Source organism: Sorex fumeus, unplaced genomic scaffold (genome assembly GCF_029834395.1).
Source record: "Sorex fumeus unplaced genomic scaffold, SorFum_2.1 ptg000017l, whole genome shotgun sequence".
NCBI lineage: Eukaryota > Metazoa > Chordata > Mammalia > Eulipotyphla > Soricidae > Sorex > Sorex fumeus.
In genome coordinates this window covers 1,648,027-1,675,664 of record NW_026606074.1, presented here as the reverse complement: position 1 = coordinate 1,675,664, position 27,638 = coordinate 1,648,027, and the positions used below count along the sequence as shown (strand labels likewise).

The following is a 27,638-nucleotide window of genomic DNA, read 5'->3' as shown; positions in this document are numbered from 1 at the left end:
CCAACAAATCTAGGTACTTTTTATTTTCCTTCCAACGACTGCCAGGGCTGGAACCAGATAAATAGAAGGCACAACAGTTTTGCTCTGGGTTTGTGTTATTTGGATCAGGGTTGTCTTTTTTTTTCGTTTTGTTCTTGTTTTTTTACAAATACAAACTAAACATGGAAAAACTACCAACAGGACCCTAAGCGTTCAGAGAAAGCACGTCCCTCGCTCTCCACACACGCGGGCAGTCCAACGGCTGGGCCCTCCCTCCGTGGCGAACGGGTCCAGTGTCCTGTGGTCAGGAGCAGAGAGGCGGGACGCCCCGTCCAGCGCTCCGCCACCCGCAGAAAGCACCGGACGCTGGCCCGGGTGGCGTCTCCACCCCCGCAGACGGCCACAGCTTGCAAAGAAGAAACAAATCGGGTTATTCCTGCCTTCAAAAACGCTGACCCAATCCTGCCTTCCTCACAGGCTCTTAAAATGCAGAAAATGAGAAGAAATATTCCAACGCATGACGATGAGGCGCCCGGAGTCGTGGGGACGCGCGCAGCACGAAGCGGAGACTCGCTCTCGTTCTCTTCCGAAAAGTCCGTTTTCCCTAAAACACGTTCCATGAGATCGAAGTGAGGACTCGGGGCGGTGGGCCGGCAGCGCGGGGGGGCCACGGGCCAGCGGCCAGCCGGCTAGCGGCATGCCACTCACTGCCGGGGGGCCAGGCCCCGGCCCACCCCGAAGCCGGGCTTGGGCACCAGGCCCCCCCGCGGCGGCCCGCGCAGGCCGGCGCCCAGCCCCCCACGGGGGCCCCCGGGGCCGCGCAGGCGGTTGTCGCGCCGGTCGCCCTCGCGGGCCGCCCGCGTCTTCTTCTCCTCCACGTTCAGGCGCACCTCCCCGCGGAACATGATGGGCTGCGAGAGGGAAGAGGGGAGGGGCGTCACCGGGGCAGGCGGCCTGCCTCCGTGGGGACAGCAAACAGGCCTGGGCCCAGGGACACGAGCCAGGCTTGGGCAGTGCCCACCGCACAGGTCTGCCCGCACACAGCAGGTCCAGGGGAGCCGGGCCCAGGAGGCCGCCCGCAGGTCGGGGGGGGGGGGGGGGGGGGGGGGGAGGCAGGTGAGACTGGGCGCAGGCACCCCGGCAGCAGGGGTGGGGTGGGGAGCAGCCGGGCGCGACCCTGCCTGACAGCAGCGCTGGGTGCAGGCGGACACCCCCGGCTGCTGCTCCTGACCCCACATGTGCTCGGGGCTGCAGACACAGGAACCTGGGCAGAGGCAAGAGGAAGCTGGGCACTGCCGGGAGCGACCCCACAGGGAATCATGACAGCCCCTAAGCACCGTAAGCTGGTCCCACAGTGCATCGCCAGGAGGGCTCAGACATCCCCAGACTCGGGCCCGAGTGCTCCTTTCCCCGAAATGGCAAACATCTCGCACACACACTCGTGCACACGCACATGCGTGCACACGCATCTGGGCCCCCCGTCTCCTAGGCGCCAGCCCCCAGCAGCAGGGAAGAACCAAGAGCCAAGGCCCAGCGTGGGGACGAGTGGGGAGCCCGGGGAGGGGCTCGGGCCAGAGTGCTCAGTGCAGGCGTGTGCCCCGGGCTAGCCCTGCCCTTCTCTGGCACCGTGAGGGCCGCTTCCTTTCACGCAGGAAAGGGACTGGCCACTGGGCCTTCGCCTGCTGACCAGTGACTCAGGCGAGTCCACAGTGGTCCGGAGACGGCCACTGCTCTGCCCAGGCCTGAGGACAGCTCTGCCTGGGTGTGGCCACAGCAGGGCTGCAGAGGACAGACTTGGACGGACGGATGGATGGACGGAGGCAGAAGCCAGGGAGGGCAGCGGGCACACCGGCCGACCACCGGCGCGGGGCCAGGGACTCACCCGGTTGCTAAGGACCTTCTGGACGGGCTCGGCGTCGTCGAACACCACGAAGCCGAAGTTGGGCAGCTTCCCGCCGCTGTTGATGCGCAGCTCCAGGACGGTGCCGTAGGCTGCGGGCGGGCGGGCGGGGAGGCGCCGTGAGCGCGCGCGGGGGCGCAGGGGGGCGCGGGGCGGGGAGGAGGCGGGCGGGGCCACCTACTCTGGAAGAAGTCCTTGAGCTCCGACTTGTCCACCTCGTGGGGCAGGTTCCCGATGAAGAGCTGGTGGCTGTCCGGGTGCCGCACCATCCGCCGGGGCTCCACGTCCCCCGGCTCCGTGGGCTCGCGCACTGCGGCACAGGCGGGGCTGAGACCCTCGCGCCCCGCGCCCCAGCCCCCGCTGCGGCACAGGCGGGGCTGAGACCCTCCCACCCGCCCGCACCCCGCCCCGCACTCACCCCCGGACTCACCGGGCCGGGGTCCCCGCTGCGGGGGCGGGTTGAGCCGCGGCTCGCGCGCCCGCTGGTCCCGCTGCGGCCTCTGCGCAGGCGCCTGCGGCTCGGCCTTGGACTCGGGGCGCGGCTGCGGGACGGAGAGAGGAGTGAGCCCGAGCGGGCGCGGGCGGGACCCCCGGCCCACCCCGACCCAGACCCCGCGCACCTGGGGCGCCGGCACCCGCACCACGTGCGGCGGGATGCCCGTCACCGGCACGGCGCCGCTGGGACGCAGGTTCTTGCTGGTCACCGAGGCCCACGAGAAGGTCTGCAAACAGAGGCCGCCTGAGCCGCGATGCCACGGGACGCCCAGCCCCCTCGAGCCTGCTGGGACCTCCCAGACCTTCCCGCCCCGCCCCTGGGCCCCCGCGCTCAGGCATTCGCCAGGCAGCGGGGAGGACAGACCCTCCTGGGACATGCTGCTGCTTGCCCGGGTGGACGAGCACTGTCCCTAGCTGAAGGAGGGGTCACCAGGTCCCAGCCACCCCCCCCCTCAGAGCAGCGGCGTCTCTTCCGGCTGACCAGCTGACCAGCGGAGGGACAGCCCCTCCCCGCCCCAGCAGGGCCAGACATGCCCACCCACCCGCAGGTCCTCCTGGGCGGCAGGGCCCAGATCCGCGGGGGCCGGCGAGGGGCTCTTCTGGGCATCCTCGGGGGCGGCCTCCTCCAGGGCGGCCTCCGGCTTCTCCTCGTGGGGCTCTGGCACGGGCTCTGGCTCCCCCTCGGGCTCAGGGTCCGGCTCCGGCTCGGCTCCGGGCCCCTCTAAGTGCTCCTCCAAGTCGTTGCTTTCAAAGGAAAAGCCCCAGTGTCTCGCTCTGCCCCGTGACCGCAAGGCCCACGCTAGCTCTCACTGCTCCGCTCAGCCGAGCATGCGGCTGGAGCCCCGAGGACAGACCAACACGGGCACAGGGGCACAGGGGCACTCGGCGCGGGACAGAGGGGACCTGGCTGTCGGGTCACACGGTGCCTCTCCTGACCACGCACAGGGGCAGGCAAGACCAGGCCAGCTCCCGGAGTACATGGGGCCTGGCCACCAGCAGGACAGGGCACTGCAGGGCTCATTTAGGGTCCAGAGACTTCCCACCACCGCAGGGGAGCCCCGAGCACTGCCAGGGAGCCCCGTGCCTGAGCACTGTGAGCCCCACACGGAGGAGGAGGGGAGGCGGCAGTGGTGGACTGTCAGACACCAACTGCCAGGACAAAGGTCAGGACAGACTCTGCCCCCACGGTCCCCAGGCAGGCCCAGAGCCGAGGGGCGGGGTCTCACTCCGGACGGGGAGGGCGTGCAGGTGCACCGAGGCCTGGGCACGGGCCAGTCCTTCCCCAGGGTCCATCTCTGAAAAACTCAGACGACGCCACTGTCAGCTCCAGTGATGATAACCCAACCCGGCCTCCGCAGAAAGGACGGGAAGGACAAGGTCTCTACCCGACGGCCTGGTCGTAGAACGTTCCAGCATCATCGGGGACGGCTTCAGGTGTCTGCTGTCTCTCCTCAGGCTCCTCCACCTCCTCCTCGGATTCTGCTCGAGAAGAAACCCAACCGAGCTTGAAACCCACCCAGCCGGATGCGCCCTATCTGCACGCGAGGACCGCAGCCGGCAGGACGCAGCCAGTGGGAGCCGGACACGGCTGGGCCGCCCCCACCCCCACCCCGACCTGCCCTGAGCCCCGCCGGGAAGCGCATGTGCTTCCTCACACCCCAAGTCAGTCTGTTCCTGTGCCACACCCGGTCGTGCCTGGACCTCACCTTGCACACCCGAGGCAGGTTCGGCCCCCACGTCCCCTGGGATCCCTGAGCAGAGCCAGGCACAAGCCCTGAGCACCCCCTCCCAGACGGCCGTGGAAGCGGCACCCCCGGGGCTGGTCAGGCAGGGCATCTCCTCACCCAGTGCTGCCCTCCACATGCTCCAGACAAAACCCGCCGGTCCGAGTCGCTCACCCGTCAGGGAGAGCCCGGCCCCACCACCGATACCCAGACTCACCCTCCTGCGGCTCCGTGACGAAGCCCCCGAAGACCTCGTCCTGGTACCTGAAGATGTCGTTGTGGACGTAGAACTTGTTGGCCACGGAGCCCTGCAATGCAACAGACGCCTGGTGTGGGGACGCACCACGGGAACATCACCACCGGCCACGCAATGGACACCGTCTCCTCCCAGCTCCGCACAGGACACTCGGGCACCCGGGTGGGGGTGAGGGCCAGCACCCAGGGCCCCGGCGAGGGACCCACGGCCACTGTCCCCACTCCTGGGACAGTGAGGGGTGGGGCTAACCTCTTGCTGGGCAACCTCAGGCCTGTCCACGGCCGCTGCCCCTCAGCCTGAGCCCCCTGCTGGCGGCGTGGCCTCAGCACGCTCCACGCGGCGGCACGAGGTCCCAGGCACAGTGTGGCCAGATGTCATGGCAGACCCGGGCACAGGGCGACCTGGAGCCCACGACCCCTCCCCACGCCCGGCCCTGGGAGGCAACAGGTGCCACGTGAGAGGCCACGGGAGCCACAGGGACCCACAGACTTGCCCACCAGGACACAGCACGCATGGTGGCATTACCGCGCCCCCCCCCCCCCCAAGAACAGGGAGCTAGGGACCGTAAGGCCAACCCTGGCAAATCCCGGCTCCCCACCCAGGCACCCGGACACTGCCAGGAGTCAGCCAGCCCTGCGGACAGCGAACAGGCCCTTCAGAGGGACCGGGCACCTCGATGGGGCCAGGCCTGACCACGCCAGCCCATGCAACGTCCACTCACACCCCAGCTGGTGCCCGAGCGACCACACGCATCTGCCCAGGAGCCCGCCGTGCCAGGGCCGAGGAAGGAGGCAGGAATAGCTGGACCACGGGGGACACCACCAACAGCCGCCGAGGGTCAGGAAAGCGGGGAGGTGCCCGCACAGCCCACAAGGGCCCGGAGAGGTCCCGAGCCGGCCGCGGGGAACCCTGAGCACCAGCCAGAGCCGAGGTCAAAAAGGGAAACGGGAAGGTCCATTTTCTGCTGCTGGTGTGTGGTGAGACAGTCCTGCGCTCGGGCGCCGGGGCATCCCCCGCCCCCGCCCGCCGCTCCTGGGACCCGGGCCCGCCGTGCCTACCTCAGGCGCCAGCACGAAGGTCTGCATGAAGCGCCGCAGCGCCTGGTTGTTGTTGGACAGCAGCCCCATCACCTGCACCACCACGCCGTCGTTGAGGGTGGCGTGCGCGTCCACGTGGCGGATCTTCGTGTGGCAGTTGGTGAAGTTCTGAGCCATCACCTTCCTGTGGATCTCCTGGGGACAGCCCAGCCCAGGGTGACGCCACCGCGCGGCGACCCGGCCCTCGGAGCCCCCGTCCGCGCCCACTCGAGCTCACCTTCTGGCCGTAGACGGCGTCCGCGGGCTTCCCGTTGGAGTCCAGGCCCCCGTGGACGTAGGAGGAGTTCTTCCCGTAGAACCTGCCGGGCACGGTCGGTGTCACGGCCCCTGCCCTCCCCTCGCTCCCTGGGTGCACAGATGCGCCCAGGCAGGAAGGAGGCGTTGGGCACCGCCAAGAGCCTCCTGGGCAGCGCCCACAGCAGCCGGCCCCCAGGACCGGCCCACACAGTCAGCAGTCAGCAGTCCCAGGGCTGAACTTCCCGTGGCCTTCATTCGTCAACTGCCTCAACTACACCATTCCAGGACCCTGAGGTGCGTGTCGGCCACGAGGGTCCCCCTGTTCCGCCTAGCACATAAGCCCCTGAGGCCCCTGGCAAGACTCTCCACGGCCTGACCCTCCTCTCCAGAATGGGGGCCAGTCGCCCAGGTTGCCAGACAGCAGAAGCAGCCATCACCGACTGCCCCAGACCCCTGGGACGAAGCGACCAGAACAGCAGACACGCGTGCACTGGGCAGCCTCTGCACTGCTCTAAGCTCACAGCTCCACAGGCCGGAGAACCAAACCTTAAAACACAAGGAACCTTCAAAGAAGCCAAACCTTGCTTGACTCTAAATAATCACGTGACAACAACAAGCAAAATTTTAATCCTGAGCATCCCTACTTCCAAATGACGTGACTTGGTCCAGAGCAATAGCACAGCGGGGAGGGTGTTTGCCTCCTGGACGAACCTGGGTTCGATCCCCGGCATCCCACAGGGTCCCCCGAGTACCACCAGGAGTCATTTCTGAGTGCAGAGCCAGGAGTAGCCCCCAGGCATCGCTGGGTGTGACCCAAAACAAATAATGATTCTAGAGGCCCAAGAGACAGTGCAAGGGGCACTTGCCCTGCGTGTGGTCAACACGGGCTCATTCCCCTGTGGTCCCCAGAGCACTGCCAGGAGGGTACGAGGGCCACCGCTGGAAGTCCTGGGCATCGCCAGCAGTGCCCTCGCCCCGGGTCAGCATGGCAGTCTAGTGGGAAGGGCGCCCAGCACTAGAGGGTGTGGCCCAACCCTAGGGCAAACTGAGTTAATGCCGACGCGTCACACCCGAGTGTCCCGCAAGCCACAGTCCTGTGTGTTCTCAGACAGTGAGGTGGACGGCTGGAGTGACTGGCCGGCAGGGCGGGCAGAGACCATCCCCGGCACCCCACAGTCCTGAGTCCCTCCGAGTGACCCCTGAACCTGGAGCCAGGGCCCACACCAAGCCAAGAGCAGCGGCCAGAGCGGGCGCACCGAGCCCACCCAGGGGCCACCGCCAGCCGCTCTGCCTTGTGTGGCGGGAGGGTCTCAGCACAGGCGCCCAACCCCCACGGCGCTGCCACAGCCCCGCAGACCCCCAGCAAAGGTCACTGGACCGGTGGGCAGAGCCAGGTGTGGCCTGAGTGGTCGGGGCAGGGCCTGCGGGGAACTGGCCGTCCGTCCGTCCGTCCATCCGTCCATCCCAGGCATGGGCACTTACCGGTGCAGCATGTCGGGGGCCTGGTTGAGCAGCGTGTAGTACTGCCGCACGAACTCCCGCCCGACCAGCAGGGGGCTCGGCTTCTCCATCACCATCGCTTTGACGAAGTCGACCTGGGGAGAGGTCACAGGTCAGCCTCAGGCGTCTGGGCGCTGGCCCAGGGTGGGCACAGGCAGGGCGCGAGCCCACCGCCTGCCACCCCCCCCACGAGCACTGCGCCAGGAGCAGCCAGGCAGGCACAGACGTGGCCCAAAGCTGGGAAGCAAACTCAAGGACCGAGACCAGGTGGTATCGGACCCTCTGCCTCTCCCGCCTGAGATGCGGGGATGACCCGCTGCTCAGGGCGGGGCAGCCTGACTCCACCTGGCCTGCACAGGCACACCTCAGGCAGTGCAGACCGAGTCAGGGTGACCGGGACTGCCCAGGGCCCGGGAGAGGGCGTGTCTGCACATGCTGACACCAGGTCCAGCCTTGGGAGGGCCTCGAGATAACCCTGCGCGTCCCACCCAGAGTCGCCAGACCCTGGGAGAGCATTGCCAGAAAAGCCAGTGTGAGGCCCAAAATCTGACCACGGAACACACGGCCCAGGCGGAGGAGGGTGGTGCGTGGGGAAGAGGGGCGGGTGGTGAGCAGAGCGGCAGGCCGGGTGGTGAGGCCAGCCCAAAGAGCGCCAGGAGGAAGCGGCTTCCCAGGAGGGCCATCAGGTCGGGGTCCGGACAGTCCTCCGGGAGGGCGCCCGTCAAATCCCTGAGTGACCCGAGCCAGCAGACAGGAAGGACAATAAGAACAACGTTCCTGACACTTGGGAACCAGCACGGACACCGCAGGGAAGCACCTTGCCTCGGCCCAACGCCCGGGCCCTGCGGCTGGTGGTTGGGCTGCTCAGACGCGCCCAGAGGGTATCTGCCCTCCAGAAGGCTAGGACCCGCCCACGGGCACCCCTGGGCAGAAAGCTGGGCCCGCCTGGAGGGGACCCCACTATACAGAGATTAGTGCCACTTCACAGAGGGGACCCACAGAAGAGCAGAGTCAAGGAATTAGGGACAAAACATTAGGAAAAAAATAAAATACAGGGGCTGAAGCGATAGCACAGCGGGTCGGGCGTTTGCCTTGCGGCCGACCGGGTTCGATTCCCAGCATCCCATCTGGTCCCCTGAGCACCGCCAGGAGTAATTCCTGAGTGCAGAGCCAGGAGTAACCCCTGTGCATCGCTGGGTGTGACCCAAAAAGCGAAATAAATAAAATAAAATACGGGGGTGGGGCATGACGGAACAGTAGCAGCAGCGAGGCTCAATTACAAGTGTCCACCCGCTCCCCTGAGCCCACCCGAGGGCAGAGCCAGGAGTCAGCCCCGAGCATTGCCAGGTGTGGCCCGAACAAAGCAAAAAGATGCCACCGAACGAAAAGAGCGTCAGTGCCAACCCCAGTGTCAGCACAGAACTCAAACTATGCTAAGTGTATCAGGACCGGAGTCGCGGGGCGGGAGGGCATCCCCTGCGCCCCGCCAGGAGGGACCCCTGGGCACCCTCAAGTGGGCCCAAAATAAAAGGCCTTTACAGAAATAAAAACCGCTGCCGCGAGCCAGAGAGACAGCATGGCAGGAGGGAGTTTGCAGCCGCCCAGGGGTCGCGGCTCCATCCCCAACACCCTGGACGGTCCGAGCGCAGGGCAGGGCCGAGCGACCACACAGCATCTCCAACCCCAGGGGTCACCGGGCGCCTCCCGCCCGAGGTGAGGGTGTCGTGGCACCCGCCCCCAGCAGTGATGCAGAGACTCAACCCCGAGGGAAGCTGAGGCCCCTGACCTCAGCGCCATCTTGGCAGAAATGCGAAATCGATCCAAAATACTTGAATTTCTATTAAGCACACCGTCCATTTTCGATGGGATTCTGTGTCCAGTGACTCCCCCGGGGGCTGGTCCCTCCCAAACTCCCTGCACGCTCACCCCCCCCACTCGCAGCCCTCCAGGGCAGCCTCCTGGCCACGCCGGGCAGGTCCCAGCTGGGCTTTCACTCCAGCAGGCACCTCTGGGCCTGGGTCACCATCTCTCAGGCGGGCCGCGGGTGTGGACGGGGGCTGGCCCGTACGCTCTGGTATGCTCAGACTGCGGGTGTGGGCAGGGGCTATCCCACCACGCATGGGTCAGAGACGGCTAGTGGGTCTGGGCAAGGGAGACGCTCACTGAGGGTCCCCCAGCTCGGGCCCTCAACCTGTCAGGACGAAGTCAGGATGCTGGGCAGGGTCACGAGCCCCCCAGTCCTGTTCTACCACCAAAGGGCCGGGGCAAGTCCATCTTAGAGAGGTCAGCTTCCCGGAGTGCCATGGACTCCGGAAGGTGTGGCGAGGCCACAGAGGAAGTGGAGCCCAGGACTGAGCACTGCCTGGGGCAGGGGCAGGGGTCTGGGCGGGCACAGCCCCCAGGTTCTGTGCCAGTACAGGGTGAGCTGGTCCGGCCCCTGGACAGCGGCAGGGACCCCCGACAGCCAGAGGGCCACCTCACTGTCACCGAGTGTCCATCCCAGAGAGATCCCAGGAACCTCCCGGGGCCGGGCAGGACCCCCAGGGCGGACCCCAGGCGGCTCAGCACGCAGCATCCCCGTGAAATAGGATTTCCGCGAACTGACTTATGGATCTAGTTCCTGATAATTCCATTTGCCATTCTGTTGTAACAAGCAGGATACAGTGACTTATTTCTTCTTGCCTGCCGAGGGGGCAGGCTCGGGGGCAGCTGGCAAACGGGGACGTGGCGGAAGGTCACACTGGTAGGGGGGTTGGCACGGGGACCCCAAATGCCGAAACAACCGATCAGACAACTCTGAGCCCCCATGATGAAATGAAAAACGTGCGACAGGGTCAGAGACGGCACAGCGGGCCGAGACCCCCTGCAGGCGGCCCAGGGGGTCCCTGGGCAGTGCCAAAAACAGGCCCAAGCACACGCTCCGTGTGGCCCCAAGTCAAGCAAGTGAGACCCGACACACACGGGAGATGAACACAGGGACACGAAGCCCTGGCCAAGGGGGGTGGACAGGCAGACGGCACGCCCGAGAGAGGGTGCTGGGGCCCCGCTGGGCAGCGTCCGACTACCTGTGTCCCCCTCCTCAGGGCTGGCCAGTGCTCGCTTTCACTGTTTAAACTCAGTATGCCAGAGTGACGGGACGGGGGGAGACACAGCCTTGCAGGCGGCCATCCCAGGCTTGTTCTCCACACCCCACAGGGTCCCCCGAGTCCCACCTGGAGTGATCCCTGAGCACCGGCAGGTGTGCCCCCTCCCCAAACATTCTTTTAAAAAAGGCCAGACAGTGCTCTGGAGCGTGTCTGAGAGAAAACCTGTACTCAGAGGCTGGGGAGACAGCACAGCGGGGAGGGCACTTGCCTCGCAGGAGTCTGATCCCCAGCAGCCCAGAGTCCTCTACGCACTGCCAGGGGGGATTTCTAAGTGCAGGGCCAGGACTAAGCCCTGAACACCGCTGGGTGTGACCCAAAAACTAAAAAAAAAAAAAAAAAAAGCCAGAGGTAGACCCTGAGCATCGCTGGATGTGACCCAAAAGAAAAAAAAGGAACCCATCCCCAGAAGCCAGAGCAGCCTCCGAGCGCTGGACCAGACGCTGGAGTCAAGCAGACCTCAACAGGCCACGCCAACCGCGGTCAGCTCCGAGCCCATCAGCAGGGCACAGTGGACAGCACCGGCGACCTGCCAGGGGTGACTCCCCAGAGCAGAGCAGGGGCCAGCCCCGGTGTGGCCCCGACACCAGGCCCGAGCAGCGAAGTGCACGCAGAGCCCTGCGCCAGCGCAGACTCTGCTGGGGGGGATGGGGTGCCGGGGGAACGGCAGGGACCAGACGACCCCCGCCACCTCCGGGGAGGAAGGGCAGGGACAAGCAGGCCTCAGGGAAAGGCGGTCTGGGGGCGTCACAGGGGTATGGCTGAGAGGCCCGGGCGATAAATAAGCTCAGAGCCAAGTGAGGGGAGGCAGACAGAACCCAGCGTAGGGGCAGCCGCCTCGCTGGACACCAGCCGCTGTCCTCGGGAGCAGAGCTCAGAGCTGCCCGCACACCGCCAGGTGTGGCCCCAACCCAGCCTGCAGCCGGGCGGGCAGAGCGCCAGCTCACGCCAGACAGCACGTGCACCAGCTCTGGACGCGGAAAAAGCGAGCGGCCCGACTCGAGCAAGTTTCCCAACCTGGTTTACTTAAAAGGAAACGGGGCCAGAGAGGCAGCAGAGAGGGGAGGGCGCCTGCCCGGCACAAAGCCGCCGGGTTCAACCCCGGCACCCCCTGAGCTGCCAGCGACCCAAGTGCAGACCCAGGAGGAACCCTGGGCATCGCGGGGTTCCCCCCACCCCCAAAAGAGACCAGCCTTCCTGACAAACCGTGAATGAGGAAACAGGCAACAGCCACCACTGGTCAGGCCAGGAGCAAGCAGGGGCTGACCCGCGGGGGCCACCCCTAGGACGAGCAGGTCCCAGGCGGCACGGTTTCAGGGCCACAGCAGCCCGGGCACCGTGTCCAGCCATGGTGGCAGTGAGTCATCCCACTGGACACCAGGCAGACCCAGCTGGGCTCCAGGGGGAAGGTCAGGAGTCCTGACCGGTAGGAAAGCTAAGGGAACACCCAGAGGCCGATCACTTCATCACCTTCTGATCAGGGCCAGCTGCTGCATGCCCATCGATCCCCCTGCCCACACCACTAGCCAACAGGCCAGCCAGGGCAAGCTCTGTCCAGCCCCTTAGGTGAGGCCCCGGAGCAAAAGGGAGAAAGCTGGCAGGAGGTCAGTGGACAGTCACCTCGGGAGGGCTTCCGGAAGCAGAAGGAAACCTAGTCGCCAGCTCGTCTGGGCTCCCACATCCCTCCAGCTGGGCTTCTCACTCACAGGACCGGGGCAGGGCAGAGCCAGGAGCGGCCCTGAGCGCCTCCAGGTGTGGCCCAGCAGCCCAGGTACCAAAGGCAGAAAACACCTCACAGGTCATCAGACGAGCTCGCAGGACAGGGCCAGGGACCAAACCGCCTCGAGGCTTGTCCCTGAGCCGAGCATCTACTGGCCTGTATGGGGCGTGTCAGGGCTGACTCCAGGTTCCGCACGCAGGGACACTCCTGGTCAGGCCTGGGGGACCTTACAGGGTGCATCCAAGGCCTGACTGCCGCACCATCCCCCTGGCTGCCAGCCATTTTGGTTTTTACCTACTTAAATTTCCCCCTTTATCAGCTCCGATTTCATCCAAGACAAGAACACAGAATCAAACCAACATGTAAGGCATATCAGAACGCTCAAATACTTTGAAACCACCTGAATAAAATGGTGAAAAATCAAGTGGGCAATTTTACTTAATGCTTAAGGAAAACAGTGGAGTGTTCTCTACCTCACCAGTACGCCTATGACGAACCCCCCCCAACCACACACACACACACACACACACACACAGAGACACACACACGGTGGACCTCTGCCCATGGTTTCCATGTAAAGCAATAAAACGCTTAGAAAGACCCAGTACTGGAAGTGCGGCAGCCTCCCTGGCGGGGCGGGGATTTCCTCAGTGTCTGCAGAGGGCTGAGTGGACCGCACCAGGGCACTGCACGCTGTGAGCTGTCCACGGCGGGATAGAGGCTGGATGGACTGAAGACCAGAGTAACCTTGGTGGGGCCGGAAGGAGCAGGGGCGTCCCTGGATGGCAGGCTCCTTCAGTGAAGGCAGGCACACAGGCGCGCACGCACACCTGCACACGTGCACCCCCCTACACGCACCCTCAATCCCCCCACGTGCCGTGTGCTGGAGGCCCAGACCAGGCTGTGGATCTTTTTCTCAACCGTGGCCGGGCAAACGGCCCCAAGTTTTCTTCCAGTTAACACGAAAGGTAATTTCGTGCCGGGCACGGCCCTTCACCGGCCTAAAAATCCCGAACTCGGACCTTCGACTGCCAGTTTAGAGGAGGGTGATCGGAGCCCGACACGTGACCAATTCGAAAGCTAAGCCCGGAGGGGCCGGCGCGGGTCACCCGGCGCCTAAGGATGTCACCGGCGGCCGCGCTACTTTGTTTGGCCGGGCGCGCCCCGGGGCGACGGAAACGCGGGCGGCCGGGCCGGACCCGCTCGCCTGGGACGGTCACGCGTCCCGCTCGGCCCACGGCGGCCCGGCCCGCCCTGGAGAGCGCCGGTCAGTGCGGGAATAAAGGCCGGGCGTGCGGGCAGCTGCGGCGGCCGGGCGCGAGCGCGCAGGCGGGCGCGGGGCGCGCGCCGAGAAGGGGACACGGCTGGGGACACGAGGGGCGCGGGCCCCGGCGCGCGCCGGGGACGGGACACGGGGCGGGGGCTCCGGCGTGCAGTGGGGGGCGCGGACTCCCGTGTGCACGGGTGGGGGGCACGGGGAGCTCCAGCGTGCACGGGTGGGAGCTCCGGCGTGCACGGGTGGGGGGCTCCAGCGTGCACGAATGGGCGCTCCGGCGCGCACAGGTGGGGGGGCACGGGGATGAGCTCCGGCGTGCACGGGTGGGCGCGCGGGAACGGCCCCGGCGCCGCGAGTGGGCTGCCGCGCGCCCCCGGCCCGCACAAAGGCCGCGCACCTGTCGGCCGCGCCGCACGCCCCCGGCCGAGCCCCCCGCGTGGGGTGCGCTCCCGCCCGCGCCCGCGGCCCCCGGCCCGCGCCCCAGCCCCGGCGGGCGCGTGGGCGCGGCCCCGGCCCGCGTGGCCGTTGGGCGCGCGCGGGAGGAAGCGGCCACGCGCGGGCCTGCGCCTGCGCCCGCGCCCCGGCCGTTGGGCCCCGCGCCCGGCCCGCGCCCGGCCCGCGCCCCGCGCGCCCGCCCGCCCGCCCGCCGCCCGCGGCCCACCTGCGCGGCTGAACGGGGCAGCGACGAGCGAGGCTCCGGGCGCGGGAACGCGGAATGCCCTCACGCAGCGGCGTCCGCACACACGCGTGCTCCGGCGCCGGCCTATATATGCGCGCGCAGCCCAACCTGCTGCGGCCGGGCGGGCCCCCGCCCGCCAATCCGCGCGCGCCCTCCGCGCTCCTCGCGCTGCCATTGGCCGCGCCGCCGGGGCGGAGGCGGGGCTCTTGATTGGCTTCGGCGCGCGCCTATGGACCCAGAGGGCTCGCCGTTCCCTAGTAACGGACTGGCAGGCCCCGCGACCAATGGCGTGCGGGCACGGGGGAGGGGGGCGGGGAATCGCTCGAGTGATGCTCGTCGCAGCCAATAAGCGCATCGAGCGGCTCCGATTGGCTCAGGCGCCTTCCCCGGGCGGAGATCCGCTCTCCGTGCAGGAGCGGTTGCTCCACAAGGTGGGGCCCGTGTACTTTGGGGAAGTAAACCCCAAGTAAGCAGGGGGTGGGCGCGGGAAGGCCGCGGCCGGCCAGCCAATGACGGCGCGGAGCGGAGCTGATTGACGGGCGGACGCGGCCGCCGGGCCCCGCGCGCAGACCCGGCGCCCCAGCTGTCACCCGCTTGCAGCGGCGCAGCCACGTGCGGGCCGAGGGCCGCGCCGACCGCCCGGGACGCCGGACCCGCTCCCGCAGCGACCCCCGGGCGGGCGCTCTTTGTCTTCTCGCCCCGATTGGGGCTGGAGGGCCTCAGACGCCCGCGCGCCCCCCGGGACGGGGAGAGGGCGGGCGGGGTGGGCTTACCGGGGGTCCCCCAGCACCCCTGCGGGTGGCCGGGTTCCGGGGGAAGGGGCCCGAGTCGGGGCCCCGCGCCGGGCTGGGGCTTCACGCCGGCTCTGCTCTGTGGGTTTACGTTCCGGAAGGCTCCGCCAGCGGCCCGGACTCGGCGGTGCCCGGAGCCTCGGACCCCAGCACCCTCGGGCGCTGTCCGGCCCGCGGACTGGCACGGTCAGGCCCCACAGTCGCTCTCAGCGGGCAGGAGCGCCGAGGAGGGCCGGTCCGCCCCGGCAGAGCATCAGCAAGGGGGGGAGGGGTTGGGGGAGGGCCCGGCCGAGCCCCTCCCACCCCGCCCGCCCGGGGAGGAAGGAAGGGCCCTCAGAGCATCTCCGCAAAGGCCACGGAAGCTCGGACCTGTAGCTCTCCTAACCTCTCACCTCTGAACCTAACCACAAGGCCTGAGGCTGCCCACAGGAAAGGGAGGTGCCTGGGGCAAGGGAAGGAGCAAAGGGTGTTTCCCAGTTAGGAGCCGGCAGTCAGGGGGTCCCACAGTCCCCGGCCAGGAGGACCGGTCCACAGATGGGGGCTTGCCACAAGTCCAGAAGAGAGGGCAGTTAGGACCGAGAAGAGACGACTGTGACCACGATCCTTGGAAATGGTCACTCTGGACAAGAATTGAGGGCTGAAAGGAGGCGAAGGGATACACATGATAGCCTTTCAATACCCGAACTGCAAACTCTAATGCCCGAAGGAGGGGGAGAAAGAAGAAGTGTCTGCCAGAGGGAAACTGGGGACATTGGTGGTGGGAAACGCGCAGTGCTGAAGGTGTTGGAACATTGTATAACTGAAAGGGAATGGTGAGCAACTTTGTAACTGTGTATCTCACCAGTGATTCAGTTTCAAAAAAAGAAAGGAAAGGAAAGTGGTCCCAAGGGGAGGGCGCGCTGGGGATGGTTCAATGAGCTGAAGCCAGGCTGACTGCGTGCTGGAGCCCAGGTTCCAGCCCCAGCACTCCGTGGAGTGAGCACTGCACTTGGGGTACCCCAAGAACAACCCCATCCCAGCACTCTTCCTTCAGGTAGAGCTTTGGAAAAGGGGCTGCTGAGAGTACAGGGGGTAGGGCACTTGTCTTGCGTGCAGCCAGCCGGGTTCAACCCCCAGCACCCCATATTAGTCCTGAACCACTACCAGGAGTGATTCCTGAGTGCAGATAAGCTCTGAGCACCGCAGAAGGGCCCTACCCCCCCAAAAAAAAAACTTTTAAAAGACTTCCGAGTTCTGATCTACCCTCCTCCTGACCCACAGCGACCCCAGATGCTGCTGAAGTGTTTGTCCATTTTGGGTGGTCTGTTGTTTGGGGTTGACCCAGCAGCTCCAGACAGGCGCTTCAGTGCTAAATCCGTATTCAGGCTCAGCCCTCTCGGCCGCCTGACACAGCCAGGAGGCAGAAGGCTCCTGGAATTTATGACAGTGCCGGTCCCAGCAGATGGGAAACTAAGGCAAAAGAAGTTCAGTAGCTACTGGATGGTTCATAAGGAAAATGACGGGGGGAGGGGAGTGTGGAAGGGTGATTAACTGGTCATTTTATATCCAGCCAAGGCAGACAAAGGGATGCTTGGGGTGGGGAGGTAGGGGCAGATAACAGGAAGCCCCCAGCAAGGCAAATCTCTCTTTGTCCCCTCTCCTAAGTCTACACAAACAGCAGGAGAGACAGCCAGGGATCTCCACCTTGGCTGCAGCCAGGGACTAAGGAAAGCCGAGGGGACAAGGAGCCCCTGGGGGAATGGTTCTGGTGAGGCCATTGGGGAACGGTCCTGGTGAGGCCAGTGACAGGTTAGAGGGCAGCAGGCACACCAAAGGGACACGCTGTATTGTTTGTAATGCTGAAAACTCGTGCGACCGTGTACCAGCCAGCTAGCCAGACTCTATACATGTGAGCCGCACCGGAGAACTGATTCCATGCAGGAATTCATTCCACTCATCTATTTCGCTATTGTTGTGGGGCACAGCATTCAATGCTCAGGGGTGCCTGCAGTGCTGGGGTCAAGCCCAGGGCCTCAAACACGCGAGGCAGGAGCTCTGCCACTTGTAAGTTTTGTTTGGGGGCCACACCCGGGAGTGCTCAGGGCTTACTCCTGGCTCTGTGCTCAGGAATCCCTCCTGGATAGACTCGGGGGCCATGAGCGGTGCTGGAGTTTGAACCTGAGCTGGCCGTGTGCCAGGCAAGTGCCTTCCCTGCACCCATCCTCTGGGCCTGGGTCGGCCACCTATGCCCCATCCTGGCAGTGCCACGGTAGGTTTATTTTGGGGTAAGCTACGGGAAGAGGGTTGGCCATATCCTGCAGTGCTCAGGGGCTATTCCTGTCTCAGCGTTCAGTTGACCCCCTGGAAGTGCTCAGGGGACAGTATGTGGTGCCAGGGGTTAAAACCAGGATCAGCCACATGAAAGGTGAGCCTGAAAGCCCTGTTCTCTGCCCGGCTTGAGTGGTGGTTTTAACGACTGAGCAAGTGCACAGATGTAATGTACATGCCTGTTGGGGTATTTCTATACAGCCATACACTTTTAAGTACATGTTTAAATATTACACCTATGTGACCGAAATTTCCAGAGCAATTCATCATTTTGAAGGGGGGTTTCTTTTTCAGCTTTGAACTTTGAACTTTTGAGCCTCACACCTCCAAAGATCCGCCTCCGGCCAGCTGCTCAGAGGTTCCTCCTGGCAGGGCTGAGGGGACCACGCGGCGGTGGGGACTGACCCCAGGGCCCTGGGAGTCCCGCGTGGTCCCCGGGCACCCCTGGGAGAGAAGCTGGAGGGGGGGGAGAGCCCAGGGCAGCCGTGCGTGGCACACAAGCCCCCCCGGAACCTGGACAAGGACCGTCTCCTGCAAACCACGTGCTGCTGGAACGATCCCCCTCGCTCCCGCCCCCAAGGCGGACGCGGCCCCGCTGCAGCCTGCGCGCCGCGCGGAACCCGCCGAGCCGAGTGGGGCGCGGGGGCCCGGCCGGAAGGCCGCGGCCGGGCGGGCGGGGCCTGCGGGGCGGAGCCTGCGGGCGCCGCGCCGATTGGGCGGGCCCAGTGGGGGCGGGGCCTGCGGGCGCGGCGTCGATTGGGTGGGCCCGGCGGGGGCGGGGCCCGGGCGAGCACTCCCGGAAGCACCGCCCCCGGCCCGAGCCCCAGCCCGGAGCGCTGCCGTCATGCCGGTAAGTGGCCGGTGTGGCCCCGCGAGTCGGACTGCGGGTGTGTCCAGGGCCACCGGAAAGGACATACCGAGGGAGGCCCCAGCGCGCGTGACCCCAGCCCGATCGGCGCAGGACACCCCGCTGGGCACAAGGGGCCCGCCGGGCCAGCCGGGGAGAGGGTCCCTGGGGCAGCCCGGGAGAGGGTCCGTGGGGTAACCTGGGAGAGGGTCCCTGGGGCAGACTGGGAGAGGGTCCCAGAGGGAGCCGGGGAGAGGATCCGCGGGGCAGAGGGTCCCCGGGGCAGCCCGGAAGAGAGTCCGTGGGGTCAGCAGGCGCTGCAGGTCTCAGCCAGGTGGACAGGCCCCCGGAGCCGGGCCAGCGCCCCCCTGCTTCCCCCACTCCCCGACCCCACCAGAGTGCTGGGCCCAAGTGGCCACAGCAGCCAGCAGTCCAGCCCGAGCCTTTGGGGCCGCCCGAGACCAGCCCTGCTCCTCCCCGCGGCCCCGTGACCTAGCGCCAGCCCTTGGGGAGCCCCAGGTGAGCCCTGGCTCAGGTAACCGTTCCCATGGGCTGCCAGGTGCCAGGAGACGGGTCAGACCACATGCCCCGCCCCGCTGTGGGGCCCCAGGAGCCGCCTGCTGTCTACACTTGTTTGCTTCTGAGCCTGCTGAGTGGCCAGGCCCCGAGGGCAGGGCAGTGTGAGGCCCGTCCACCCTGCCCATCTGTGCCTCAGTTCCCTGCCAGGTCCAGAGGCGTCCACCGCACACCCTCCTTTTGAGAGCGGCTGGGGCTGTGGTCTGACCACAGCCTGACCCAGGCCCCGACCAGCAGCTCAGCCCGGGAGTGGAAAGCTGGTGTGGGAGTGTCCCCCACCAGGGGTGGGACATGGGCTGGAGGTGTCCCCGCGGCTATCCTCTGCTGGGTCCTGCTCCCCCCAAGCCCCTGCCCGGTGGGGAGGGGCAAGGCCACGGGGGTCTCTGCTGTCCCCAGCAGTTCCGGCCAGCTCAGCCCTGCTCAGTGGGAGGGCAGGCGGGGAAGGGCAGGGCAGCCGCCCGGCCTCGCTCTCCCGGCCGGCCGACCCCCACGCCAGAGCTGGAGATCAAGGCCCCCTGGCCGCCAGTTCTGGGGCGGACACCAATACCCGAGGCCTTAGCCGGGGCGGGATGTCCCCGCGCCCCTGGATCCCCTGCCCAGTCCAGCCACACCCGGCAGGCCGCTTGAGGCTCCAGGCCTGCCTGCCCTCGGCTGCAGCCGCCCCTCTGTTCCAGAGACACGAGTTCTCCGTGGACATGACCTGCGAGGGCTGCTCCAGCGCCGTCACGCGCGTGCTCAACAAGCTGGGAGGTGAGCAGGGCCTGGCCCAGCACCAGGATCCTCCCCACACAGTCCCTCCCCAGGGGTGCTCCCTCCTCCCTGCCCCTGTTCCCCCCTGTAGGGGTACTCCCTCCTCCCCACCCCTGTGCCCTCCAAAGGGGTGCTCCCTTCTTGCCCCAGGGGTGCTCCCTCCTCCCTGCCCCATACCTCTGCAGGGATGCTCCCTCCTTCCCACAGGGGTGCTCCCTCCTCACCCAGGGGTGCTCCCTCCTCCCTGCCCCTGTTCCCCCCTGCAGGGCTGCCCCTTCCTCCCCCACAGGGGTGCTTCCTCTCTCCGCCCCCATTGCCCCCTGTAGGGGTACTCCCTCCTCCCCACCCCTGTTCCCTCCACAGGGGTGCTCCCTTCTTGCCCCAGGGGTGCTCCCTCCTCCCCCCAGGGATGCTCCCTCCTCCCCCACAGGCGTGCTCCCTCCTCCCTGACCCATCCCCCTGCAGGGGTGCTCCCTCCTCCCCCAGGGATGCTCCCTCCTTCCCACAGGGGTGCTCCCTCCCCCAGGGGTGCTCCCTCCTCCCCACAGGGGTCCTCCCTCCCCTGGCCCTGCCCCCCTGCAGGGGTGCTCCCTCCTCCCCGCCCCATCCCCCTGCAGGGGTGCAGTTTGACATTGACCTGGCCAACAAGAAGGTGAGCATCGACTCGGAGCACGGCGTGGACAAGCTGCTGGAGACCCTGGGCAAGACGGGCAAGGCTGTGTCCTACCTGGGGCCCAAGTAGGGTCCGGGCTGAGCAGGTGGGTGTGGGCGCCCGGCCAGGCCCCACTGCGCCCCTGCTCCCCACGAGGTCAGCGCCCCCTGCCCCAGTCGGCCCCGAACAGCATTTCTCTGCCTGTGACTCTGCCCCTCGTCTCCAGGCTGTGACTCCCCCCGAGCCTGGGGTGTCCCGCACTGCCCCCCATCCCCACGGCCTCTGCCCACGGACGGGTGGATCAGCCTGCAGGCCAGGACTGGCCACACCTCTGGGCACTGTGGCCAGCGCCCCAGCCCAGCCCCTGCCCCCGGCTCACCTCATCAATGGCTACCCTGAGGCCACCCTTAGTCCCCTGCCTGCAGCTCAGCAGGACAGGGACCCCCTGCTCCCCGGCCCTCACTCCATACCCTCGAGGCCCCGGCTTCCAGGGCAGGTGGCTCAGGGTGATGGCCACCAGTCGCCCCTGCCTGGAGCCTGTGCCCGCCTGAATCCAGGTTTAGACCGAGTCTGGGGACCAGTGTCCACACTGCAGACCAGCGTCAACCCCCTGCAGTACCAGGTGGCGAGCAGCAGGTGGCGCCCCTGCCCACCACCTCTGTCTTCCAGGATGCCCGCCCGTGCCCGCCTGCCCGCTGGTCCTTTGGACCCCAGGAATAGCAGACGTGTTTCCTGCAGAGATGTGCCCCGCACCCCCCTGGGATCCCTGCAATAAAGTCCAGCCGCCCTGCCCAGAGGCGCGTCTCTGTTGTGCTGTCTCACATGGGGGCCTGGGTCGGGCTATGGGGTGCCCAAGCCCCCTGGACAGCCCCTCTGTTCTTGTCCTGGGAGTCACAGTGGACAGCATCGAGTGCAGGTGTGTGTGTGTGTGTGTGTGTGTGTGTGTGCATGGGTGGGGGGGCACAAGGGGTGTCTATGTGTGGGTACAGGGTTTGGGTATGGAGTGGGGGGGGTGTATTTGTGAGTATGAGACTGTGTATTTGCGGGTGTGGGTACAGTGGGGGCAGTGTGCGTGCATGCATGTGTATCTGGGCAGGGGGCAGTGTGTGTACATGCGTGTGAGTATGTGTGTGTGTGTGTAGGTATGGGGTGTGGGTGTGCATGTGTGTCTGCGTGTATGAGTCTAGGTATGGGGTGTGGACTTGCATGTGTGTGTGTGTGTGTGTGTGTGTGTACGGGGGGTGGGGCATGTATGCTTGTCTGTAGGTAGGGGTGGGGGTGTGACCGGCCCTGCTCCTTTCTGAGGGTCAGCACCTCTGAAGTGTCCCCAACTGACCGCCTTGCCCTCAGGTGGGGTGTCCGCTTGTGAGCGTGGCAGGACAGGCTGGATTCAGTCTGACCCTCCCTCATTCTTGCCATGGCCTCGGGGTCCAAAGTGAGATCTTCCCCGGCTAAAGAAGCCCCCACGCCACTCCCGGGTGGGCCCCGAAACAGAGCAGAGCCCGCAAACGCCACTGGCCACTGACCGCCCTTCTGGGTGTCAGCCGGGCGGCCAGCCGGCCAGGAGGGGCCTCACACTCTCCCCTGCCTTAGCAATTGGGGCCATGCGGGCACAGGACTGGCCTCAAGGGCTGGCCCCTTGCCCGGGCCTTTCCCCCCCCCTAGGTGGCGCCCCTGCACCTCTGCAGGGAGGAGGCTGGGCAGCAGTGCCTGGCCCTTCGGGTGATCCCTGGCCGGCCCCGCAGGCAGGAGCCCTCTGAGACCCAGCAGTGTCTGTCCGCTCGGCCTTCTCCGGCAGCCCACACCCACCCGAGTTCTCGTCTCCTGGGGGGTCCGGGCCCCGGGAGGGAGCCTGAGGTGGACGGGTGTGGGGGGCGTTTCCCAGTGGGACGGGCACTCTGCCAGCAGCCAGCCAGTGAATGGGGCTGGGGGCAGGGTGGGGGTCACCTGGGCTGGGGTCCCAGCAGAGGGTCTCAGCGCCCCTCCCCAGGGTATGGAGATGCTGGGCAGCTGGACACACTCAGGCAGGACTGGAGGACACTAGGTGCGGGCACCGCCACCCCTATACCAGCACAGCTGAGGGGAGACAGGGTGGGGGTGGACACTGGGCCCAGGACAGCAAGGGGGCAGAGGGCAGGGGGCTCCCTCCGGCTCTGCAGTGGGCCTGCCCCACACTGGAGGCCCCTCAAGGAAAAGCCCGTCCTCAGGGCCCCGGGGCACGTGAGCGCGTCCCCTGCAGTTACTGCCAGGGCCCAGCCCCTCGTCTCTGGGGGCAGCCTCCCGCAGGGGCGCCCTGGACCCAGCCAGCCGGGATGTGCCTTCTAGAACATTCCCCGAGCCACCCCTCCATGGGGCACCCCCTCCCAGGCCCGCGGGGATGGAGGTTGCAGGGAGGCCCGGAACCGGTGAGCCTGTGGCCAGCTGGGAGGATGGGGCCTCCCAAAAGACCGACCTTGGCTCTCTCCTAGGGAAGGAGGCAGCTGCCTGGCAGTCCCCACACGCTCCAGGGGCCGGGCAGGCAGGGCCCACCTCGGGAGGGCAGGACCCCCACACGGGCCACTGGGTGCCCCGGCCCACCGGACACGCCACTGCCGGGTGCAGCAACTGCCCTGAGCAAGATTGCGAGAGGCCGGGCTAGGCAGATGGACGGTGGACAGACGAGTAGACAGACGGGTGGATGGATGGGCAGACGGATGGACGGGTGGGCAGATGGGTGGATGGGTGGGCAGACGGGTGGATGAGTGGACAGATGGGTGGATAGATGGGTGGACGGGTGGACAGACGGGTGGATGAGTGGACAGACGGGTGGACAGTCGGGTGGACAAGTGGACAGATGGGTGGACAGGTGGGTAGACAGGTGGACAAGTTGTTAGACGGGTGGACGAGTGGGCAGATGGGTGGATGAGTGGACAGATGGGTGGACGGGTGATGAGTGGACAGACAGGTGGACAGACGGGTGGACGAGTGGACAGACAGGTGGACAGCTGGGTGGACGGGTGGACAGATGGGTGGATGAGTGGACAGGCGAGTGGACGGGTGGACAAGTGGACAGACGGGTGGACAGGTGGACAGATGGGTGGACAGGTAGGCAGACAGGTGGACAAGTGGTTAGACGGGTGGACGAGTGGGCAGATGGGTGGACGAGTGGACAGATGGGAGGACGGGTGATAGTGGACAGACAGGCGGACAGACGAGTGGAAGAGTGGACAGATGTGTGGAAGGGTGGACGACGGGGACAGGTGGACAGTGGGTGGATGGGTGGACAGACGGGTGGACGGATGGGTGGACAGACAGGTGATAGATAGGTGGACGAGTGGACAGACAGGTGGATGGGTGGGCAGACGTGTGAACGATGGGTGGACAGACGGGTGGACGAGTGGACAGCGGGTGGACGGGTGGACAGATGCAGCATGAGAGCAAGTGTGGACAGACGAGGCCAGCTAAGCCCACCCGCCTGGGCCGAGCTGCCCCTATACCCCGAGAGGTGCAGACGGACACCCTCGGGCTTGTCCACCCATCTCCTCGGTCTCTGCTGTCCAGCTTCACGGCCCCTGCACGCCACCACCCGCACGCGAGCCCTCCCTTGGTGGGGGTCCTTCACCCCCTGACAGGCCCGTGTCCCGTCACCTGCGTGCTGGCAAGATGGGGCAGCAGGCAGCAGGGGCCCTGCCGGCCACCCTGTCCCTGACTCGGGTCAGGCCCCGGGCCCTCCCGCTGCTCAGGAACGCCCCCGCTGGGCCTGTCCCCAGCTGCAGTGCCCCATAATAAGGTGTTTTGAAAATACGGTTTTCCTGTGCAGGACGGAGCCGCGGCCGCCCCGCCAGGCGGGCACTGGGCCTCTTCCAGCGGGGTGTCGGCCAGCTGGGAAGGGAACCCGCCTGGGAGCGCCAGCGGGCGACAAAGGCCAGCACTGTGATCCCGGCGGGCCCGCAGCCCCCCGCGCCCGGGCAGGTGAGGTCACAGCCCGCGGCGGCTTCCTGGCGCCCCCCGGCCCCTCGCCTGCAGGCGCCAGTACTTTTCCAGCGGGACAGCCGGGGCGTCCAGGCTGGGCACCCCAGCCCGGGCGGTCTCGTCTCCCAGCCCCTCCCGCAGAGAGACGGGGACGAGGGGCTGCGGGTCAGCCCAGGCGGGCCAAGAAAACCCGTGTGAGGCCGGCTGGCCGAGCTCAAGTCCCTCCCAGCACCCCACGGCCCCTCCGCACCCCGGGCCTGCTCGCGGCCCCTCGAACAAAACAGCCTTGATCGCTGGGTGTAAATCAGACTTTCCTTTCTTTCCCTTCTCAGGGTCTTTGAGACCCTCAGTAGAGCCCTCTGGGCCCCAATTCGAGACGAGGGAGTCATGGGGCAGGTACCTCGGTCCACACACACATGCACACACACAGCCCAACCACACACAGCAATATACGCACACACACAGCCCATCTACATAAGCATGCATGCACCACACAGCCCGTTCACACACACACAGCCCGTCCACACACACACAGCACCCACACACACACAGCCCTTACACACACACACAGCGTCCACACACACACACACACACACACACCGTCCACACACACGCACACACTGTCCACACACACACAGCCCGTACACACACACATAGCCCATCCACACACACACACACAGCCTGTCTACACACACACAGCCCGTCCACACACACACAGCACGCACACACAGACTCACACACAGCCTGTCCACACACACACATACACATCCCGTATACACACACACACACACACGGAGCCCCCTACACACACACACACAGCCCGGCCACACACAGCCCATACACACACACATAGCCCGTCCACACACACACAGCCTGTCTACACACACACACAGCCCGTCCACACACACACACACAGCACACACACACACACTCACACACAGCCTGTCCACACACACATACATACACATCCCGTATACACACACACACTTGGAGCCCCCTACACACACACACACAGCCTGTCTACACACACACACAGCTGTCCACACACACACACAGCACGCACACACACACTCACACACAGCCTGTCCACACACACACACATACACATCCCGTAATCACACACACACACACAGCCCGGCCACACACAGCCCATACACACACAGCCGGCCACACACACAGCCAATACACACAGAGAGCCTGTCCACACACACAGCATGCACACACACACACGCAGTTCGTACACACACACAACATGTATACACATACAGAGCCCCCTAGACACACACACAGCCTGACCACACACACACACACACGCACAGCCCGTCCACACACAACCCATCCACACACACACACTGTCCAGACACATACACAGCCCGTACACACACACGCAGCGTATCCACACACACACAGCACGTATAGACACACACACGGAGCCCACTACACACACACAACACGTATACACACACAGAGCCCCTTAGACACACACATAGCCTGATCACACACACACATGCACACCCCGTCCACACACACACAACCCATCCACACACACACTGTCCAGACACACACAGCCCGTACACACACACGCAGCGTATCCGCACACACACAGCACATATAGACACACACACGGAGCCCCCTACACACACACACACACACAGCCTGTTTACAGAAAGGCTGGTGCCTTCTCGGGTGTCGCCGGGCAGAAGCAGGTGGGCCGAGGCGGGCTGGCCACCGACGTCCGGGGGAGGCGGGGGTCACTGCTGCCTTTACCACGTCCCCCACAGGGGAAACGGATCTGGCTTGTGTCTACGTCACAGGGCACGGGCAGGGGTGCCGCGCCACAGCAAGGCGCCCAGGGTCCACTCCCAGTAGTACCACACGGGGTCCCCAGCCCACCCCGTGTGGCCCCCAAACAACACAAACAACACCACAGGGGAGGGACCCTGTGAGAGCTGGAACTGGGGTGTGGCCACGAACTTCGGAAAGCGTTGGGGTGTCAGCGCAGAGCAGGGGGCAGCAGCCTCTCTCCTGTGGGGCCGTGGGGCACGTCCCGGGGCTGCGGCTGGCCGGGTGCGGGGAGGGACTGGGCCTGCCGCGGATTGAGCCCGGCTCCCTCTCAGGCTCCTCGGCCCACAGAGGCCCAGGCCAGCAGCTGTGGGCCACGCCGTGCCGCGCTCAGCCCCGGGCTGGCAGGTGACAGCCCCAGAGGCGCCCGCGGTGCCAGGCCCCTCCACGTGTGGCACAGACCAGGCGCGTTGGGGCACGCAGGTCAGGAAGCGCAGGAGGCCTCGGAGGCCAAGGAGTCGCACCCGGGCTCGGGTCTCGGGGCTGAGCTCTGAGTCCCTCCGCCCGTGGACACTGCAGAGCACTGAGGTTTCTTACTCCGGCCGGCCATGCTGGGGCCGTGCTGGGGCTGTGCTGGGGCTGTGCCGGGCCGTGCCGGGCCGTGTGGGAGCCGCGCCAGGCCTGAGAGGCCCGGGCAGGTAGCGGCGGGCTGGCTGGGTGTGGCCGAGGCAGGAATCTGGGCGGCCCCCGGCATCCTTGCTGTCTCTCCAGAACCTGCTTCTAGAAAGTCCCAAGCAAAGCTCTGCAGGGCGGGGCTGGGGGCTGGGGCAGGGCCACCGGGAGACGGGGACCCCGGGCGGGCCACGGGGTGGGCAGCCCAGGGAAGACGGGTCGGGGAATAGTGCTGGGGCCGTCCCCAGGAGCGGCCGAATCCACGGGTCTCCTGACTCTCCCTGGGTCCGGGTCCCCCACCCACGCCACCCGCCCACGACTTTGCCCCAACCCCAGGGAAGCAGGCAGGCCCAAGGTGCTCAGGGCTGACTCCCGGCTCTGTGCTCAGGGCTGACTCCCGGCTCAGTGCTCAGGGCTGACCCCTGGAGGGGCTCTGGGAACCCTGTGCAGTCAGTGCTGGAGGTGGAGGCCGGCTGCCCAGGCCTTCATGTTTCTCTCCAGATTCGGGCAGGGATCCTGAGAGAGAGCCATGGGGGGCGGAGAGTGGGGACGTGGCGGGGCGGGTGGGGGCGGGGCAGGCACTGGGGCTGCAGCAGTGGCGGCGTGGCAGGGGGCTGCGGCCTAGGCGGGAGCTGACCTCAGCCCTCGGGAATGTCTGGGAGGCACCGGGCGGGCGGGCGGCAGCTGGAGGGAGGGAAGAGGGGCGGGGGCTGGGGCCAGGCCAGGTGGGCGCCGGCTGCATCTGTGGCCTTGAATGGGGCTTTCGGGAAGGAAACAGGCCCCCCCAACACACACACACTCTCACACTCTCACACACACACACACACACACACTCTCACACTCACACACACATACACACTCTCACACTCACACACACACACACACACACACACACACACACACACACACACAGTGAGCCCAGGGCAGGGGCTGTGGGGAATTGGGGAGACAGTGACAGGGGACAGGCCAGCAGGCCTCCACAGAGAACTGGCCGCCCCCCCACCAGATCCTGCTGGTCTCCCCCCGCCCCCAGAGGAGCAGATGGAGACCCCCAGTCCCAGGGGATGGCAGGGCGGGGCTCTGGAGGAGGAACTGGGGGCACAGGGTGGGGTCAGACGGGGGCTTCCCGGGGGTCCTGGGCAGGATCCGGCTGCCACATCCCTATGAGACCCTGCCAGCCCCCAGCCCCCGCACCCTAGCCTGTCTCAGGGCCGGAGGGGAAGGCAGCCAGGCCAGTGGGAGGGCTGAGTCACCACCAAGCCAGGCTGCCTGGAGCCCTGCCCCTGCCCGGGGGTTCCCTGTGA

General features: G+C 66.4%; 2 protein-coding genes across 2 annotated transcripts; one reads left to right on the top strand and one right to left on the bottom strand.

The window, feature by feature from the left end:
• Positions 1 to 656: 656 nt before the first annotated feature.
• G3BP1 (G3BP stress granule assembly factor 1) lies at positions 657 to 14,126 on the bottom strand. Its single transcript, XM_056112267.1, has 12 exons — positions 13,989 to 14,126; positions 7,171 to 7,283; positions 5,669 to 5,750; positions 5,413 to 5,586; positions 4,316 to 4,406; positions 3,760 to 3,853; positions 2,917 to 3,118; positions 2,500 to 2,601; positions 2,310 to 2,421; positions 2,061 to 2,189; positions 1,862 to 1,971; positions 657 to 890 (listed from the first exon to the last, which is right to left on the bottom strand). The coding sequence occupies exons 2-12, from the start codon at positions 7,263 to 7,265 to the stop codon at positions 684 to 686; spliced, it is 1,398 nt and encodes a 465-aa protein (XP_055968242.1). The 5' UTR covers positions 7,266 to 7,283; positions 13,989 to 14,126; the 3' UTR covers positions 657 to 683.
• Positions 14,127 to 17,888: 3,762 nt separating this feature from the next.
• ATOX1 (antioxidant 1 copper chaperone) lies at positions 17,889 to 20,717 on the top strand. The gene is made up of 4 exons (XM_056112301.1): positions 17,889 to 17,954; positions 19,202 to 19,277; positions 19,895 to 20,035; positions 20,599 to 20,717. Exons 1-3 carry the CDS (start codon positions 17,949 to 17,951, stop codon positions 20,017 to 20,019), a joined length of 207 nt encoding a protein of 68 aa, XP_055968276.1. The 5' UTR covers positions 17,889 to 17,948; the 3' UTR covers positions 20,020 to 20,035; positions 20,599 to 20,717.
• The last annotated feature ends 6,921 nt before the right edge of the window (positions 20,718 to 27,638 follow it).

Coding starts and splice junctions, on each gene's coding strand:
- G3BP1 (XM_056112267.1), bottom strand. CDS start 7,265: ATGGTGATGGAGAAGCCGAGCCCCCTGCTGGTCGGGCGGGAGTTCGTG. Junction 5,587..5,668: donor ACGCCGTCTACGGCCAGAAG/GTGAGCTCGAGT, acceptor GGCTGTCCCCAG/GAGATCCACAGGAAGGTGAT. Junction 2,190..2,309: donor GCAGCGGGGACCCCGGCCCG/GTGAGTCCGGGG, acceptor CCTGTGCCGCAG/TGCGCGAGCCCACGGAGCCG.
- ATOX1 (XM_056112301.1), top strand. Junction 19,278..19,894: donor CGTGCTCAACAAGCTGGGAG/GTGAGCAGGGCC, acceptor ATCCCCCTGCAG/GGGTGCAGTTTGACATTGAC.